The 19,823-nt window shown below is 32.9% G+C and overlaps 2 protein-coding genes across 3 annotated transcripts in view; one reads left to right on the forward strand and one right to left on the reverse strand.

The window, feature by feature from the left end:
- CALCRL (calcitonin receptor like receptor) overlaps nucleotides 1-19,823 on the reverse strand; it is a 109,969-nt gene that overhangs the window by 74,925 nt on the left and 15,221 nt on the right. The window contains exon 2 of one of the 2 annotated variants that reach the window (XM_055289959.2): nucleotides 16,910-16,977. The exons of the other annotated variant lie outside the window; for it this stretch is intronic. The gene's annotated coding sequence lies outside the window, so the exon portion shown is untranslated. The remainder of the gene's footprint in view (nucleotides 1-16,909; nucleotides 16,978-19,823) is intronic. 2 annotated transcript variants of the gene reach the window in all.
- Nucleotides 1,066-4,125, forward strand: LOC129488790 (glyceraldehyde-3-phosphate dehydrogenase-like). The gene has a single exon (XM_063645629.1). The coding sequence runs from the start codon at nucleotides 1,686-1,688 to the stop codon at nucleotides 2,181-2,183; it is 498 nt and encodes a 165-aa protein (XP_063501699.1). The 5' UTR covers nucleotides 1,066-1,685; the 3' UTR covers nucleotides 2,184-4,125.

The raw sequence follows: 19,823 nt of genomic DNA on the forward strand, positions 1-19,823 counted from the left end.
GCATTTGCAAAGACTGGAAATTTGCTTATAATTATGGGGCTGGACATTGATTGAGGCTGTATTGTGTTAAGCTATGATGTAAACTGAGGCTTTCTCTGTATCTATGTAAGTTGGGTAAATTATTTTACTCCTCTAGCCTCAATATCTACATAAATAAAATGTGGATAATAATATTATATTTCATTTTATATCCTATATGTGACTATTACTTGAAATATTGGAATGAGGAGAACTCAGAACATTTTCTGGCCCACAACACTCAATAAATGTTAGGCATTACTATAATGAAATTTTCATATTGGATATCATTACCTGTCATCTAACAGGAGGAAAGGAAAGCATCATATCTAAATTGGGACAGCAACATAATAAATATTTTATTTATGTACATATTTTATTTGTAGGCCGGAAGCTTTTGTCTATCATGTTTTATTAGGATGTGAGTATGGGAAAGGCATGTACGTAGAGTTGCCTAAGAAAGTTAATTTTCAAATTTTTATCTAAGAAGGTTTCTGAATTTCTCAATAGTGGTCAACCCTACTCCATTCTTAATTATAAAAATAACTTTAAATTTAAAAAGTATAAATGCATGGCCACATTTTAAACCTATCACTCACACGTCTTAATGTAGGCAGCAGCATGTCATACTGAATTTATTTAAAATTCACTTTGCATTAAGAGGAGTTGTAATTATTAGCTGCCAAGCCTGGAAGAGATTGAAAACATAATCTTTCTTTTTTCATAATATAATAATGCCTAAACTCAAAGTATATATGTGAATCTTGCCTAAAAAATGACATCTGACTGGCATCCTATTCATGATATGCCATCTTCTATCTTTATGCCAAATATACAGGCATACACAGAAGTTGAAGAAAAACTTATGGAAATACTGACATTGAAGACAGATTTTCCTAGGACTGTAGAGGCATTCTTATTAATGTGAAACTGGACTAAGAAACAACCAGTGTCTACCCACCAGACAAACATTGGCACACACATCATCCCAAATTTACTATTTTCTTTGAATCTCAGAGAACGGAGCTATGCTATCAGAAAATTTTTTTTTTTTTTTTAAAAAAAAGGTAGTCTATTTTTTTTTTCAAATGTTTTTCCCCCATCCATCCAGAAAATGAATTTCCCAGAAAACAAGAAATACATTTTGTTTGTTGATTGATTTAGTTGGTTAGGTGTGGTCACTGGTGCTGTCACAATAATCTCTGTGGTTAAATGTTAATCCCACAAGTCAAAGCCAAACAGGCAAGGAATAAAGTAGCAATATGTTAAGGTTTCTGCAGGAAGAGTTTTCTATGCATCCTACGGGTAAAAGTGTGAGAGCTCCCGATGGTAAGATAAAAGGGATATAGAATATATGAAAAGTCCACACTAAGTAAATGCTTAGACAAATGCTTCCTAAATGTTAGGACTTTTGCTAAAAGCTGTGCTTATATGCCTGCTTTTGAACTTCTCACATGAAAACGGGTTTTGAAAGAACGTTAGCGAATAGTGAGCATAGCCAAGGCAATTCACAAAATGTGTCTGTGGGCAAGCAGATTTGTCTTCAGGCCATGATTAGCAAACAAAATAAAACAAACAGATTTAAAAGGTGGCATGCTTGAAAAATATCAAGACACAAAGGAATCAGAGGAAAAATATACATCTGAAGTGTACTTAATAATATTGAAATGTTATATAAACTTTTGTGGTATCTAACAATGTTTGCGACAAGAAACTCTGCCAATGTGTCAGTGGTGGACCTGACCTGCCGTCTGGAAAAACCTGCCAAATATGATGGCATCAAGAAGGTGGTGAACCAGGCATCGGAGGGCCCCCTCAAGGACATCCTGGGCTACACTGAGCACCAGGTTGTCTCCTCCGACTTCAACAGCAACACCCACTCTTCCACCTTCAATGCGGGGGCTGGCATTGCTCTCAACGACCACTTTGTCAAGCTCATTTCCTGGTATGACAATGAATTTGGCTACACCAACAGGGTGGTGGATCATGGTCCACATGGACTCCAGAAAGTAAGACCCCTGGACCACCAGCCCCAGCAAGAGCACAAAAGGAAGAGAGAGGCCCTCATTGCTGGGAAGCCCCTGCCACACTCAGTCCCCCACCACACTAAGAATCTCCCCTCTTCACAGTTTCCATGCAGACCCCCTGAAGACAGAGGGGCCTAGGGAGCCTGACCTCGTCATGTCCATCAACAAAGTCCCTTGTGCTCAGCCAATAATAATAATACAGGTATAAAGTATTATTGAAAAATGCTAAGAGAGTGGATGTTGTTTGTAGCACAAAATGCAACTCTACTAGGTAATGCATATATTAATTGGATAGACTTAGTCATTTCACAATCTATAGATACATCAAAACCTTATGTTGTACATGATAAATGTGTATAATTTTATCTGTCAATTAAAAAATCATAAACAAATTTACTAATGGTAATCTAATAAAGTAATGTTTAAGCAGGACATTCAGCACTTATAATTTCTGTGTGTAAATATCTAAAATATTTAATCTTGAATGATAGAGTTACCATGTCATACTGAATGACACAGAATATCCTCTGTACTCCTAATTTCCCTGATATCTTAGTAATAGATCCAAATAGGTACAAGAGTGTCCCTGTTTCTTACACCTAAATAAAACTTATTAAACACAGATAACATTACATACATGAAAAAGGAAAAAAATTACAAATATTGGGAAATGTAAAGAAGAGCTAGAAATAAGACATTAAAAGGCCTTGTATTTTATTAAAAACTCTTGTGAATGAGGGACGGTCTAAAATTTTGAGTCTGATCCTTCTAGTAGATCAAGTTACCAAGTGTATGGTCTGTGGTATGAAACCAATTTCTAGGAAGAAGTGCTATTATACTCTGAACTAACTGCAAACAGAAAATGTAGCATTCTCTCAAGAGAACATTCTGTAATTCAGTGTATATGTTTCTCACGTGAAATTCAATAATAGAAAATGTGGCAAGTTGCAAAGGGCTGTTTCTTATGTTCATCAATAAAGACCTATAATCAGGCATAAAAAAGTATTCTATAGCAATTAAATATAATGTGGTCCTTCAATCTGTTGATTTGACTTCACCTAGGAATAGACTTTGAATTATCTGAAAAAATAAATGCACTAAATATCCTTTGAGTAACCCTGACTATATATTCTTTCTCTCGGAAGAGATTTTTAGTAAATATATATTTGATAAATACAATTCTTGACGGATAATGAGGGTGAAGCTCTCTTACTGGAATAAGATTGAAAGCTTTTCGTGTCTGAAAATAAAGGCCACTTACTTTCTATACTCAAGTGAATTTTAAAATGTATTCCCAAGACAACACTTTTGAAAACTAATATATAGATGAAAAAACTAACTGATGTTTCAAAGGTATACTCAGAGTAGCATAGTTAACAACTACAGCTATGACAAAAAAACAAAACAAACAAACAAAAAAACAAACAAACCCATAAACACACAAAGGAAAGAAAAGAAATACTAAAAGCATCAATGAAACCCAGGAAAGCTATTTTTGGAATAGCTTCCAGAATAAACATCTTGTGACATTTATGCTGGTGAGGTTTATTATTGTATAGACTTCAATTGATTTCAATCCAAATCAAATATAGATTTAAAATATTTGATGAAATATATGCCTGTGTTACAGATAATGTATGCTTATTTATTTTCCAATTTAAGCATAGCTCTTAATAATTTTTAAAACAATTTTAACATGCCTTTGACCTGTAATGAACAACTACAGAACCTGGAAGATGATTAAAGCTTCAGTAGTAACATAAGTAATATTTGTGGTAAAATATTGATTTAAAAATAATGTAAACTACATTAAAGCTACTTAAATAGGCCATGGGAGTCAGGGAAGAGAGAAGGTCTAAATACTTTTCTCTTCAATATTTTGTCTTATGGAAATATTTTTATATTGAAATAATTGTATAATTGTATTTAAATTTAGATTTTGTGATAAAAGCTAATTTAAAGGTATGAACTATAAAACCACCACAGGAAAGAGGATAATGTTTCAACAGTTACTTGTTAATGTAGCAGTTTATAAAATAAAAAATAATACAGGGTATAGGATTTTTCACATTTACAAAGTGTCAAGGGTTTACTTCTTTATCAATATCACCTACATTTTCATTATTTAGCATCTTTTCCCACTTCCCACTGTAACCAAGTGTATTTCCATGCAGTCAAGTTACTACCCAGCTTAGTTTGAGGTTAAATGTAAAAAGCTTTGACGTTTTCAGTTCTCAGAGTCCTCCTGCAGAAGCCTTTGTTCTGACCTTTCACCCACACCCCCAGGATTTCTATTCACTAAAAATTTGGAATTATCCACGCTAATCTTGGAATTCTGGTCATTAAAAGAAAAAAAATTGTGTATATCATTCTCTGCATCAATTTCAAAAGTTATTCTTCACACCTATATTTAGAGATGCAGCTGAAGCTTAAAAATATTTAATTGGTCATACAATTTTATAAAAATAGAGCGTTCTAAAAGGAATTGAGAATCATGTAAAATTTAACCTATTATTACTGGATTTATAAGTCAATATAAAATATTTATTTTTCTGTGTACATTCCCATATCTACTTAATGACACTGTATCATATTGATTTTGTCTTTTTTCTTTCATTAGCCTATATATTCTTCATGAGAGTAAATAATACTAATCATGTCTTAAATATCAACTTCTATTGTTATTTTGAATCTTCCTAAGGGTATAGATCAAGGTTTATTCATTCTTACCTTACCTTCTGTTTTATCATTTAAGACAGCTCATAGTAGACATTGGAAGATTGGTTAAATTGCTATTTAAATGACCTAGAATACAATTGTTTAAGTAATTTATCAACCTTTGCAAAGCTGAATTATATTTGTGTATTCTGTCAATATTACATAATATTAAGGTTCAGAGATGTGTCATTTTCTTTATCTTTATTCAGCTTTTCCTATATTCTAGAAAATTTCACCTTCTTCACAATAATTCCTTAGAAACTTGGTTTTTTTTTTGTTTGTTTTTTTTGTTTTTGTTTTTTTTAGATGGAGTCTTGCTCTGTCACCAGGCTGGAGTGCAGTGGTGTGATCTTGGCTCACTGCAACCTCCGCCTCCCAGGTTCAAGCTATTTCCCCTGCCTCAGCCTCACAAGTAGGTGGGATTACAGGCATGTGCCACCATGTCTGGCTAATTTTTTTTTTTTTTTTTTGTATTTTAGTAGAGACAGGGTTTCACCATGTTGGCCAGGATGGTCTCGATCTCCTGACCTCATGATCCGCCCGCCTCAGCCTTCCAAAGTGCTGGGATTACAGGCATGAGCCATCAGGCCTGGCTGATATTATGGACTAAACTGTGTCTGCCCCCAGATTATATATTTAAGTTCTAACCCTCAATATGGTTATATTTGGGCATGACACCTTTAAAAAGTGATTACGGTTAATGAAGTAATAAGTGCGTATCCCTAATCTAATATAACTGATGGTTTCACAAGAAGTGGAAGAGATATCAGGGATATGCAAACACCCCTGTGAGAATGCAATAAGAAGGTGACCATCTGCAAATAGAGGAGAGGCCTGAGGAGAATCCACATCTGCCAACACCTTGATCTTGGACTTCCAGTTTCCAGAACTGTTACAAAATAAATTTCAGTTGTCTAAGCCTTCTAGTCTATGGCTTTCATTATGGCAGCCCTTGCAAATTAATACAGTTAGCTTGGGCCAGCTCACAGAACTTAACTCTAAAGTGAAAGCTGGCAAAAATTTCCAAAATTTTATAAGGGAATTTTTAAAATTATCTAATTTTAAACACTTCCTTATTATTGAGTAGGCCATTTCATTTTTTTCAAAGATAAAAACAAAGAAATATATTTTAATTTGCAGAAGAGCAACTTACATTAACTGAAGAAAATGCTTACTGAATGTGAAGTTAAAGTAAAATGTGTTAAAAGAGCCTTCCTTAAATTATTTTAGCTAGAAGCATAAATCTGTCTCTAAACGTTCTATGATAGCATAATGAATATAAATAGCATATTATGCCATTATAAATAGCAGTTTTAAATGATATGATTAATAACTGTTAGTTCTGGAGCCATATGTTAATCTTTGTGGAAGCAGAAGCTGGCTCATATACTGACAACCTCTGTTTGCCCTACTAATAATTCAACCCCTAGTTGCTATTGTCACATTGAACTACAAATTCCTAACAGAAATTACTCCAAAACCTAGGAAATGAAACAGATGCTAACATTTCAAGAAAGCCTTCAGGACAAGAACATTAAAAAATCATTTTCATGTAGTGCTTGAAGTAAATCAAATCTGCTGATATTTCATGTGCTTAAGGGATCATAGCTTTCCCAGCCGGTGAGTATCTTTAAAAGAGAGGTTTCTGTCTTTCATATAAAGTATTATTTTGATTAAAATAATCATTTAATGAACTAGATCTGGAAGAAGTCAAAGTTCTTTTATAAGATTATGACATAATATTAATAATATCTTAGAAAAATCTCTTATTTACTGAACCACTGTTTTTTTTCAAAGAATAAGGAAAACATTATGATAAAGCTCATCAAAGGTATAGCTTATATAGGCTAATAGTTATAATTAGATTTCTTCTTCCTTTGATTTTTTTTAAAAGAAAAAAAAATTTTTTTAAGTTTTTTAAAAGAACGCATTAAAACCAGTTATAAATTCTTGTCCTCTACTGCCAGGAAAAATAATAAATCAATAGGGCCTCATGCAACTTATTTGGAAGTCCAAAATTGGTGGTAAATATTATAATATGAATTTACATTTCAGAAAAATACATGTTCAAGTGCACTGTGAGTGAAAAAACAATAATTTTGAAATATGCATGTAAGAGATGTACTCTTCTGAGAGTAGAGGTGTGGGGGAGGCTAGGCTCAGAACAGAGGAAGAAAGAGTAAATTTTTAATGTCTAGTCTTGGTTTATTGATACACAAATACAGTAATAATCCATATCTAGAGTTTTACTTTCAAATAGATTTAACATATCTGAATATTGGATACTTTGCGTGAGTTTTGTGAAAAGATTGAGTTAAAGGTTTCAAAGCTATTTGAGAGTTTCCTTTGAACACACTAAAGTATATCTGTGAATACTGGCTTATTATATCATGGCTGATTTACAATAATTTACATGTTGCCTTTCTTAGCTGGAACTATATGTGCCAGGAATAGATTAATCCTTATGGTTACACAGATCAGCAGCAAGACCTCCCACGTGGAAGTAGCTATATTCATCTTTCTCATCTGAAAATAACTTTATTAGAAAATATCACATATCTTCTTATTGCCAGGCAGGTGATTCATAGGAAAGTACAAGATACCTGAAATCAGCTTCATAATCTTATAGTTCATGCACTATTTTCAAACACTTTGAAACTTACTGTTGCTAAGTAAATGTTTGTCTTAATTATATCTAAATAATCTCTTCCATAATTACTCTTGTGATTGAAACCTCGTTAGGCCTCAGAAGCCTCTGGATACCAAAATAACTCATAAATTCCTACTTTTATCTGCACCTCAGAACATGAGACTTCCAGCATACTGGAAAGTTCAAGGTGTTTCTTAAACTCTAAAGGGATGGTTTGCAAGCCAGTCTCTTTCATAGGACCACCATAGACTATTCTTTCTCTAACATTCCGACTTAATTTATCTATGACTTCTGCCTTTATAGTCAACGGGAGTGCCTTTACTCTTGCTACTATGTACTATTTTATGCTGACACTATCTCCTGATGCTCTCAAAGTCATCAACTCTTGGGGTGCCAGAGTCCTGCTACATTCTGTGCACAACTGGTGAAAAATGGCCTTCAATTTTACCCTCTGCTGTGCTGCCATCTGGGCCCTACGGCAGCACAATTCCTGACAAGTGTTTTATTAATTCCCTCATGAAAACACCATTTTCATCTTCAGCTGTCTAGAAGCTCCAATGTCCAGTAAGCATAGACACCATGCCACCCTTTGAGCCTTTACATTCTCATTGTCACGAGTTGGGTCTCCCAAACAAAAGAAAACCATCCAACTTTCTTTTTCCTTCTTCAACAAAATTCAAAGCTTCTTGGCACATTATTTCAAGCATACAGATGCTGGCGGGAGTGTAATAGGAAGTGGACAAAAGGAAAGATATTTGGACCAAGTATTTTATCCTGGCTCCACCTTATGAATAAAAGGAAAGTAGACATTGTCAGGAATTCACTGACGTAGCATTAAAAAAATCTATTACCAAAAGATCAAAGGTAGATAGCAGGAAATAAGATAAAGGACTGACACCCAATTGTATCCATAGGTCAAGTGTTTTTATTACTAAAATTCCAATAAAAAATTAGTGCTTCTAGAAAATAGATATTTATATCTGGGTTCAGGCAGATTAAAAAATCAATGAGTTTTAAAAATTACATTTAATGAACAGAGTGCTTTATTTATTTATTTATTTTTTTCTTTACTAACGTGCCAGCTTGATGTCCCTAGTAACAAGTCCGGCTTGATAGCCCTGCTAACAAATCCAGCTTCATCTAGTACAATAGAATATATTTTTTCTCAATTCATTTCCATTTACTATCTGCTCAGTTTCTTAAATTAGAAAATGACTAATTCAATGGACAATGGATTGGATATGAATCTAAAATGAGGTGGTTTCCTGAAGCCCAGGCTTAACTGTATGTGGCAATTTGCTTTGGGGCATTGTGCAAGAGAAGGTTTCTCAAATCTGTCTAATAATAGTGAGGCCCTTATGGTAAATATCACAGAATGCTTTGTTAAATTTGAAGTTCAACATACAAGAAAATGTCCAGAAGAACACAGTAATGTCCAGAAGACATTACCTAATCTTGTCTCTTAAAATTATCAGCAACATTGTGTTGCTGATAACTTCTAAGAGACAAGATTAGGTTGTTTGTGGACATTTATGGAATAGTCAGTACAAATGTATTGAAGAGAAATGGTATAATTCTGGTTGTGACACTAGATTACTATTCTGTTTCTTTTAATTTTCTTGCTTCTCAATTTTTAATGTAAAATATGAGGGGGTATATTAAAAAGATAAAAGGGTCTTTGTAATCCTAAGAAGCTATGAAGATAGTCTATTAGAAGATTTAAATATAGGGATTTTGAAAGCTCTGTGTAGAGATGGCATCAAAGTAATAAAGTTCCAATAGAGAAAAGGAATTACAATTCACATTACAATATTTAGATAGGACTGTAAGAGAAACAAATAGCTTATTTCACATTTAAAATTTCAGACAAATTTGACCTTCAAAGATGTAAGTCTGAACAATAATAATAGAACATAATAGAAAAATTGTTCTGACTGCAAAGAAATAGACCTTTCCCAACAGTCACTTCAAAATGCAAACCAGAATGTATGGTCTATATTGTTTTTAATTTAATGTATCTATGTGAACAAGCATACTTCTTCCTCTTCATTTTCATTGCATAAATTTTTACTTGGAATGCCTTTGAAGTTAAACCAATGTGCTTCAAAGTTACATGTATGTATGGTTTTTTTTTCACCAACTGTACATATGTCTGTAATTTCCCACTAAATATGGTATCAAATATGTAGAATCTGAGATGTTATAAAAGCATTGAAAATCATATTTTCCTCATAAAGGAAACACAAAATTGACCTTAATAGGATATTATTGAGGAATATTTTAATTATCTGGCTATAAAGATAAATTCTAAGGTTTCCCAGGATTTAGAAAACTTACTCTTTGATGGCAAAATTTACTCTAAAGTATTTTGCAATTGTGTGTGTGTGTGATAGTGTTTGAAGTGACTGGGAAACCTATGTATCCTGGAAACTTATGTGTCAAGGCATTGTTTTCTGGATCATTTATTGGCATATCCAAAGACTTGGGAAAAAATTTAGGATAAATAGAGAATAATGGACTTTTCCAGAAATAAATAACTAAGATTACTCCATGCAATAGAATCCCAAATGATTTGAAGTTAGACTTTATTATTAGTTATGCAGTAAATGTGATAAACAAGTTTACCCTGTGTGATACAAAAAATAAAAAACTGCAGTATGACCATAATTTTTTCTTTATAGATAAGGGGCTCTCATGCCTAAAGCCTGATTAACAATAGCCACATCTGATTTCAAAATGTAGATATGCCCAATGAGGTAGTTCTTCACAACGGGAATCGCTGGTTAGGTGTTGGTTACCCAATTTCTTTTATTTAAAGTTTAATGGATATTTGATGCCATATAGACAAAACATTCGGAAGAAGTTTCAAATTCCCATCTGGAGATAGGTGTCATATAAAACAGCCTAAAAAAAATAAGAATGGTTTAAAAGGCTTGCTCAAGTTAACTAACGGTTGGCAGGTCCATTTGCCAGGTTTATTGAATCAAGCTTTACCCTCCTTTAAATGCGGGGTCTGTTTCTCATTGGCAGGAATGTTTTAGATTCAGCATATTAAAAGCTGCAAATATTTGTGTTGGGTTTTCCTTTGTGAGCTATCTACAGCAATGTGAGAGAGCGAGTACATTTAGCCACAGCAGGAACTTCCCATAAAATCACAGTAAATGACTGTGCTTTTCTTATAAGCCACACCCTTCCTAGGCGTTTCTCAAATACTTTACTTAGAAATTTGGTCACTTTAGCAAAAATCAATAAATGCAAATATCATTTCATTTGTTTTCATTAACTAGTAGAAATAGCAGTAATATATTGTTAATTATATTAGCAGGACCCTATAAGCTTAATGCAACAAGTCAAAAGGCATCTGGCCATTCCTAAGTATTGTGACTGATGGAGTAATATAGACAAAAAAATTGGATAACCTTGGAAAAGTATAAAGATGTTCAGTTTACAAAGAGCTGGCTGAAAATTAAGGAGAATTGGCAGATTTGAAACTGTGATAGGTATAAATGAATTGTGGTATGGCCTGATTAAAAATTTTACTTCATCATATTAGTACTGGAGTCTACATAATTTGGGAAGAAGAAATATTTTGTCAAAACTGATATATCCCATAAAATATAACCAACATACTTTGCAAGGAAGCTTAAGGAAGGCCTGGGAGACAAAATGGACAACAAATGTAACAATAATAATATTTAAGTGCAATAAAGTTTTTTATAATGTCATTTTTAAAATAATAAAGTTTTTTATAATGTCTACATAAGGGAAATCAACACTGCATTGACTATTAGAATTAGTTTGGGGGTCTAATGGACTATTCCTGAAATTTGGACTGAGGGGTCAGATTATTAATGGTAGACCTGAATTTGTCGCAAAGAACAATGTTTTGGAATCTAATAAAATCTCTTCAGATACTCTCTATTTAACTGATTGCTTGTTTCAAAGGTCAATTCATTTTGGAAAAAGATTATGGATTTTTCTCACATTTTATGACAACATAAATGTTGACAACTTATGTTTTTGTTAATGTATAGTGTTATTCATTATCAAAAACAAAAAGCAAGCTATTTGCTAATAGTCATGTCACAAATATAATTATTATACATAGAATTACACAGTCCCAATTGCAATGGACCTTATTGATAAATGTATTTTAAGTGTATTCCTTATAGTGGAGGAAGTGCAAAGATGAATGAAACACTCTAGTAAAGAGCAGTGTGCTTCAAGTTTTTCTGTTGACACCTTCTGTAAAATAATTATGAAAGAACTTCACCCATTTCAACTGACAGATCAGTTGCGAAGCATGTAACTTTTGGCACATTTTAAATGTCGACATTCTAAACTATAACCATTACATCATTTTTAAAAATTCACAATGAAACATAAATATAAAAGCAATTCAATATCCATCACATTCATTTAAAATAAATGAATGAGTTCTTCACAGCGGTTGGAAATGGTACTTCATTTCTTTCTCTCCTTGAAATCATATCCCAGTCCACTACCCGCCCTTCCTCCTATAGAATTTTATTCTATTAAAATATATTTTATACTTTAAATTATTTTTAGTGATTCCATGAAAGAGAGCCAGGAAAACTCATTATATAGAAAAAAAAGGAATAAAGGTAGCACAGAGCAAGAAAGAAGATAAAGTGACATGGAAATAGATCATAGATGAGCAGGTAACACTTTAAAATCTGTGATGTTACGGTGTCTGTCATTTTTTTTTTTTTTTTTTTTTGCAGATGTGTGCATTGCTGTGATGTAAATCTCTTCTAATCTTTTCTCGTGAAAATCTTTACCCTGCTCTAAAACATTTTGCAACAAAATTTGTATATAGATTAAAATTTTATTTTAAAGAATCCTGTCCAAATGGCAGCAAATGAATGTTTTTAAAAAGTTCTTCCAGATTGCATTACCACTATAACTTTTATAAAAAATAATGGCAATAATGATCATGTTGATAATAATAGTGGCTAACACGTCTGGAAGGCTTACTAAGCTTCAAGCGCGAATCTATACATTACCTATTTATACCTCTAGTTGTAGCTATCTATTTATATAGAGTGTCCACCACGTCTGGAAACACAAATGATATATAATAAATGATTCACTGATATATATTAGATTGTAATACTTTTAAAAAGTAATATTTAATTTTCTAGAGTTACGATTACCTTATAACAATCACGTAAGGTAGGTGCTATGATTAACCCAGCTTTACCTATGAGGGACCTGAAGCTCAGTCAGTTTATTAACTTCAACATGAGATTAAAATTGATTAATTCAAGAGTTGAATCAGGCAGTCTGGTTTTAAAGTTTACACTCAAGACCAAAATGCATTATTATAGACTTTGATATATAATTTGATTCATAATTCGATTCATAATTCATCTTAAACATAAGTAAAATTTTATTTATCCTATATTATTTAATGAGATGGAGAAGGGGGAAGCTCATGTCCTTTTGAAAGGAGGCTTGGCAAACATCAATGCATCCACCATCCTTGTCCCCTTGTTTGTGGCCTAGGAGATTGCTACACCTTCCAAAAATGCTCTCTAGTAAGATTCAGACAGGTGATACAACACTTGTGTTTTTTGTGTGGGGAGGGAGAGGTAGGTAAAAGAGGAAAAGGAAGATTGTGAAAAGAGAAGTGGAAAAGGATAACTAGCTGGAAGCTTGTACCTTCCAAGTTTTCTCTGGCAGATCAGTTTTAGGAAGGAGATCAAATCGAGTTTGAGGATCAGGAAATTGATTTCTGTAAAACAAGCTGTTTCTGCCTATGTGGTAAGGGTATGGATAACTCACTTCATAGATCCTTGGTCCAGGGAAAAGTGTAACATAAAGTAAATGAGGAAACTCAATTCTATCAAAAATGAAAATGTTGTTGCATTTGAGAACCATTATGGTGGGCAATGTAGTAAAAAAGATAAATAAGACATTCATCCTAATTTAATGTAAAACAAATTTGAAAAGAAAAAATGATAACTAAAGAATTTCATGAAGGTATTATCATCACTGCATATAATATGCTTTCTACTAAATTTCAATGGCAGTTTATGTTTACCTACCATATTAAATAATTGGTATTACATTGGCATCATAATTCCTCTTATGAGAGAAACTGTTCTTTCTGATAAAATAAATTAAAAATCCACTTAGAGTAGGGCAGACTCTTGGTCATAAATGTTATCAGGTGCTCAAGTATCAGGGGAAGAAGTCTCCTCTCCATGAATCAAATTAGAAAATGCGTTACTTTTACTCGTGCAACAGAAGCTGGAAAATGAGTGACAAAAAGAAAGAATGGGGTAAAGACACAATAAAGTCAAAAAGATAGAGAGAGGCCAGAATAGATTATTGGGAGAAATAAGTGACATCTAAAAATGGTCATTTCTACTATTTGATTTGAAGTTGATTGCATTGGTAGTATGTGAACCTCTCCCGTATCTGCTATCGTGTAAATCTTTAATGAAGTCTAGTATCTGTGTGAGTGAAATTTTTTACAGAGATCAACACCAGGGCCGTTTCAGGGATAAATGCAAAGCAGAACAACTTTATGCACTAAAGAAGAGTCTGATCAAGGGCAAATTAACAAGGTCATTGCAGGGAAGCATATTCATGAGGAATTCCACCATTTTACAGAAATAATAATAATATGAAAATCTTTTAGTGATGAAGGAGTACTGGTAGACTTTCATGGCACTTAAGATGAGACCCTCAAGGCACATGATCAAGGACGATTACCAATACTTACTTATTTAAGCCAGTGTCATATTTAAGTCCCAGCTTTATTTTGCTGTGGTACACATAAGTTAACATAAAAATGACAAGTCACACTGACCTCATTTGGTTGAATTTTAATTACTTTAATTGGAGACACTGCTCATTACACAGGAAAATGAGAATAAGTATTTGTAAACATTCTACTACAAAAATGAATCTTTTGAATCTTTAATTATGACCTACAAGTCATTAATTGTGTCTCTCATACACATGGGAGTATACCTACTTTGAACTCTGAGCAATAGGACAGTGTGCTATAAGATTTTAAAGAGATGATAAGATGATCATTCATAAAATTGATTTATTAAGCACACTTCAAAATACTATAAGCGTAACTTTTCTGGAGTATTTTCATATAATTTACAAACATATCTTTAGTTTATATAATATGATAAATATTGCTTCAATTTTAGCTGGATTAAAATTTAAATGCAAAAATTGATTAAATGATTAGAAATTTATAAGTTAATATCTTTACTATTTTAGAGTCTGAAAGAACTTTCCACAAGATCACTAAACTTTACTGATAACTAGAAATAGATGCTTCTGTTGCCAAAATTCAAACTAGCCAGAGACATTTCCCTTTATATTTTTTTTATTTCCCACTTCTTACCCATCTGTCAGGTTTCGGTCAGCTGTATGATTATATAAATAAAACCATACAAAAAAAAATCCCTTGTAGTTAGAGGAATTGAACTATTACAAGTCACATAGTTGGTTACAAAGAACTTCAGATGGTATTTTATTTTTAGCTATTATCTTTAGGTCAGAGAGTTACAGGCAGCTATTTCAGAACCTCAGTGCTGGAATGGACCTGAGAAATCTTACAGAAAAGTCTTCTCATTTTAGAGACAGAAATTAGGAGTTCAGGAGGGTTTTGTGATTTGCTTTATATTCCATGGTAGTGGTAGATGAGCTAAGACTGGGATCCCCCTCTCCTAAGTCTCTGTTCTGTACTCCTTTTATTATGTTAAAATGGAAACATATAATTCAAACTAATATGATGGCAAACTGCAATCATAGTTCTCATATACATTTTTAATCTCCATAAAGATAATTTTTTCTACCTCTTTCTTGCTGGAATTGAAGTGAATTTACACCTTAAACTGCACTATTAGAACAAAAACAACTCAAAAGGCAGCCATTAACTTCTCACAGAAAATCTTTCCAATGCTCTACAAGTTCTGTGAGACCAGGCTAATGAAGAGAATACACCTTCAAAGTTGGACCTTTCATTATCAGCTACTTCCAATTTATCTTCTTCAAAATCTTAAACATATGTTATAATTTATAAGTTGAAAAACACACTTGAAAAAAATATAGTGTATTCCTCTCAGTGTTCACATGAAGACATGACTGATACACACAGATAGTGGGAGGCCAAACCCAGTTCTTCCCTAGTAAGTGAATTTTCTCCCATTGTGCTCTCTTTCCTACATGTCTTTATTAAGCAAACTTTGGGCCTTTTGAAAGTTGATCTGATATTACTTCACATAAAAACCATCAGGAAGAAAAATCCAGCTGTCAGATATAAGTAGGCATTTTGAGCATTCAAACCTTGCCCTAAGGAACAGTGAGTCATGTGAAATGAAATGTGCAAAGGAAACTGACACATGAAAGGACAGAACAACAATGATGAGTTCCCAAAGACATACTGTGGGAGAAAGAACAATTATAGAGGATCTATTTTTGGGTCCAGCAGTATGAACTGGGAATTTAAAAATTACAGCTTAAGTACAGAAGGAGGAATGATGTCACCCAGCTTTAAATTTAGGAGAAAATAATTGAATAGCCTTTAGTTTTAATTTAGGTTATTACCATTTATTACCATGATACATTATTGAATTGTCAAATGTTTGCAGTCTAAAAACAAGTTAATGCAGGACATTTAATTTAGTAGGAAAGGCAGCTATGAGGTGTAATATTAATTGCATAATTAATATTTTATTTGCCATGGTACTATAATGCCAAACATAAATAACAAGACAAACACATCTGGAACAGTAGTCTTTCTGGAAGCACCAATGCCCCAAAACCCTGTAGTTAATGCCCAGGATTGAAAATGAGACTCTCAGAGTGGCCAGGGAGCTCTAAAAATAATATTTAGAGTCATTTAAAGTTTTTCCTTTGCTTATGAATAAAGTATCATCTTATGTTCCAATTATGAAAAAGTTTTACATCCATTCATAGGAATATAACAGTGACAATGTGAATAGCAAATAAAGAACTCTATAGAGGAAAGGAATTTAGTTCAAATGAGCAAATTATCCCTATTTTATAATGTTAAACATAATTTTTTGTATATATCCAAATAATTATGGTTATATGTTTTATATAGTATGTTTACATATAATATATGATATTTGTGGCTAATTTTACAAAATAACTAATATTAATAAATCTAATAGGACACATTCAAATTAATTTAACACTCCCGGTAGTCTGGCCAAGAGAACGGCAGTATGGAGACTAAGTCCACTGTCAAGGTGCCAAGGAAATAACTTTATAAGTTTGACAGATGTCCATAATTCCATCTTTATTAATATTTTGTTAGATCGCCTTTCAAGGTTCTCTTTTATTCTAACGTTAACTATATACCTTTCCGTGAGATATTTCTTACCATTGTTAACATGGTCTTATCCTCAGCTTTACTGGAAATGCAACATGTTACTTTTATTAGGTCATGAATGTTCTTTTGTAATATATGCAATACCTGAAAGTAGGGCCATCCAAAGTTTTGACAGGTGGTAGCACAAGTGGTTGGTGTATCATCGTAGGACCCTAGATGACAAGAGAACATTCCTGTGAATTTGGTAATATTATGAGTGGATGGTGGGATTTCTCAGAATTTAACCTCAAGTTAAATACTAGTGTGTTTCTTTGTTAAAACCATAAACATATATATTTCAAATGATACTTTTCAATGGAAAGTTGGGAGGAGACATACCAGGTATATTGAGGTTGTCATCATGCTAACCTGAAAGTAATCAATAACTTTGTTCTTGGCATCATATATCCTAAGAATGGGAACTCCAACAGGCACAAACATGGAGGCAGAGAGTGCCTGTTGTTTAAGGTCTTGGCCCTAGGAAGACATGTAATCTATGTGTGCATGGCTCTGGTCTACGGGCTGGGGATATGGTAGTCCCTGTTCTCATGGAGCTTATATTGTAAGGAGAAAAAAAAAAGAAACAAATAAATATAAAAATGGCCAGTGTTGATAAGTGGTGTGAAGGATAATAAAGCAAGCTAAGGGAGAATAGGGAGAAATGAGAAATATATGATGGTGGTATACTAGATAGAATAGTCACAAAAAGCGTCTCTGAAGAGGTGGTATATGAAAAGTGGACCTGAAGTAAGACAGCACACCAAGGAATGTTCAGGAGAATGTTCATTTTTAGAAGAAAGGATGGCTGAGTCAATGGTTCTAAGGCAGGAATGACTTGGCTAGTTCAAAGTACAGAAAGAGAGCCAATATCGTCATAGTGGAGTGAATGAGGGCAAAGAGCATTCAAGAACTTGGTCAAAGAGGGAACCAGAGGCCAAATCTTGTCAGTAATGAGTTTTAAATCTCCATAAACATAGGATGTTACTAACAAGCTAAATTCATTCCCTGTCAAACAAATATTGAAGTTACTTAAATGTAGTTTACATACATCCTTTCAGGCTCAAACTAATGTTGAGAGCAAGACATAGCTAGTTTACCTTGCTTTGCATTTAGACGCTGTTTGAATTTTAAGAACTTGAAAAATGTCAGAATTGCATTTTGTGAATTATTTATCTTAATTAAGTCGTATTGACATTTGAAAGGCTTTTAATGATCTTGTGCTTATGGAGCGCCAATTTTCTACTATATCTAACAATAGTCAGATCTATTGCCAATAATTTCTTTAAAGTCAACAGAGATGTTTATGTAAACCCTCAAAAATATTCAGAAAGCTTATTATTAAAAGTAATCTCTGCAATTGAATCTTTTGTAAATCAAAAATCACTTCCAGTTATTTTGAAAAATTACCTTGTAAATGTTTACACCTTCATGTGTTTTAATAACATATTACATATCACTAAAAATTGACTAACATATTTTATAATTATGTGGTCATGTGGTCATATTAATTAGATGTGTATTTGTACATTGGCAAAAAGTCTGCATGTACAGTTAACACACTGCATTAGGATGTTTCAGTCAAAGATGGTCCACATATATGACTGTGGTATCATAAGATTTTCATACTGTATTTTTACTGTACTTTCCATGTTTTGGTGTGTTTAAATACACAAAGACCAGTGTGTTACAATTGCCTACAATATTTAGTACAGTAATATAGATTTGCAGTCTAGGAGCAATAAGCTTCACCACACAGCCTAGGTGTGTAGTAGGCTATCCCATGTAGGTTTCTGTAAGTACCCTCTGTAATGTTCACACAATGACAAACTCGCCTAATGACACGTTTCTCAGGACATATCCCAATCCTTAAGTGACACCTGACTATATTTAGAATCTGGATTTCTAAAAGCTATTTCAGAAAAAATAAAAGTTCCTATTAGTCTCAGCCTTTATTGGCATACATATGGACTTCAGCAGGTTCAAAGTTGAAGTTTGAGTATTTTCCCAACTTGCTAGAAAATACCACTGGAAGTAGAAATACTCAGAAGCATTATTTTTTTTTTTCTGCATGGTTCTTTTTTCATCCCAGCCGAAAATGCTATGAAAGAATCTTTCCAGCTTTTTGGTGTTTGGGACATGTAAATGGTTACCTCTGGCTATCAGAAAAAATGTATTGATGAGTTAATTTTGGTTAATAAACATGTTGCATATATTAATAAAATTACAATATATGTGTGAACATGTACTTACTACCTCTTTCTTCTGAAAAATATCAGTTATCTGTGGTATCAAATTATGTACTAAAGTGGATTAATATTCAAGAAGAAAGGACAAAAAGAAAACATTATTAAGCCCCAATGTGAAAGATAAAAATACCTAGAGAAAACTCCAAAGAAAGAGCTAATTTTGTTCAAGTAGCAAAACGGGCTGAAATGGTTGGACAATAAAATCCTAATCAACTAAATCTGGAAAACACAGAAAAGAAATACAGCAAATAGGAATAATACCTATGCTTTCTTGATATAATGTTGCCATGGTGAAATATAACAACTTAGCTGAGAAAAAATATATAAACCGAAGTATATTTATGAAGAGAAAATCAGAACTTTGAAGAAATATACTGGTTAAATTCAGCTGATGGCTATAAAGGCAATTAAGTGAATTAAAAAATGAGGAATTATGTGAAAAACACAAACTTCAATGCTTTCTATGATGTTTTGATGCTTAAGAAATAACTTTTTACAATAGGTAGAGAGACACAATCACTCTCAGGAGATACGTAAGCTTCATAAATTATTGTAAATGTGCAACCAATTTTTAAAAAAGAATATATACACACTCCTGAATAGAATTATTCATTTTCCTCCTCTCTTTATTTTTCAAAGGAGATTTTGAAAGATATTAGAGTTTTTGAATAAAGAGAAATAGAAAGTTAGAGCTAAGATTCAAGACATTTTCTATCTGTGTTCTTGTTCATGATGAGAAATGTTATTCATACATATCCAAGTTTAAAAGCAAT

The sequence above is a fragment of the Symphalangus syndactylus genome, chromosome 8 (genome assembly GCF_028878055.3).
Source record: "Symphalangus syndactylus isolate Jambi chromosome 8, NHGRI_mSymSyn1-v2.1_pri, whole genome shotgun sequence".
In the NCBI taxonomy this organism is placed as follows: Eukaryota; Metazoa; Chordata; class Mammalia; order Primates; family Hylobatidae; genus Symphalangus; species Symphalangus syndactylus.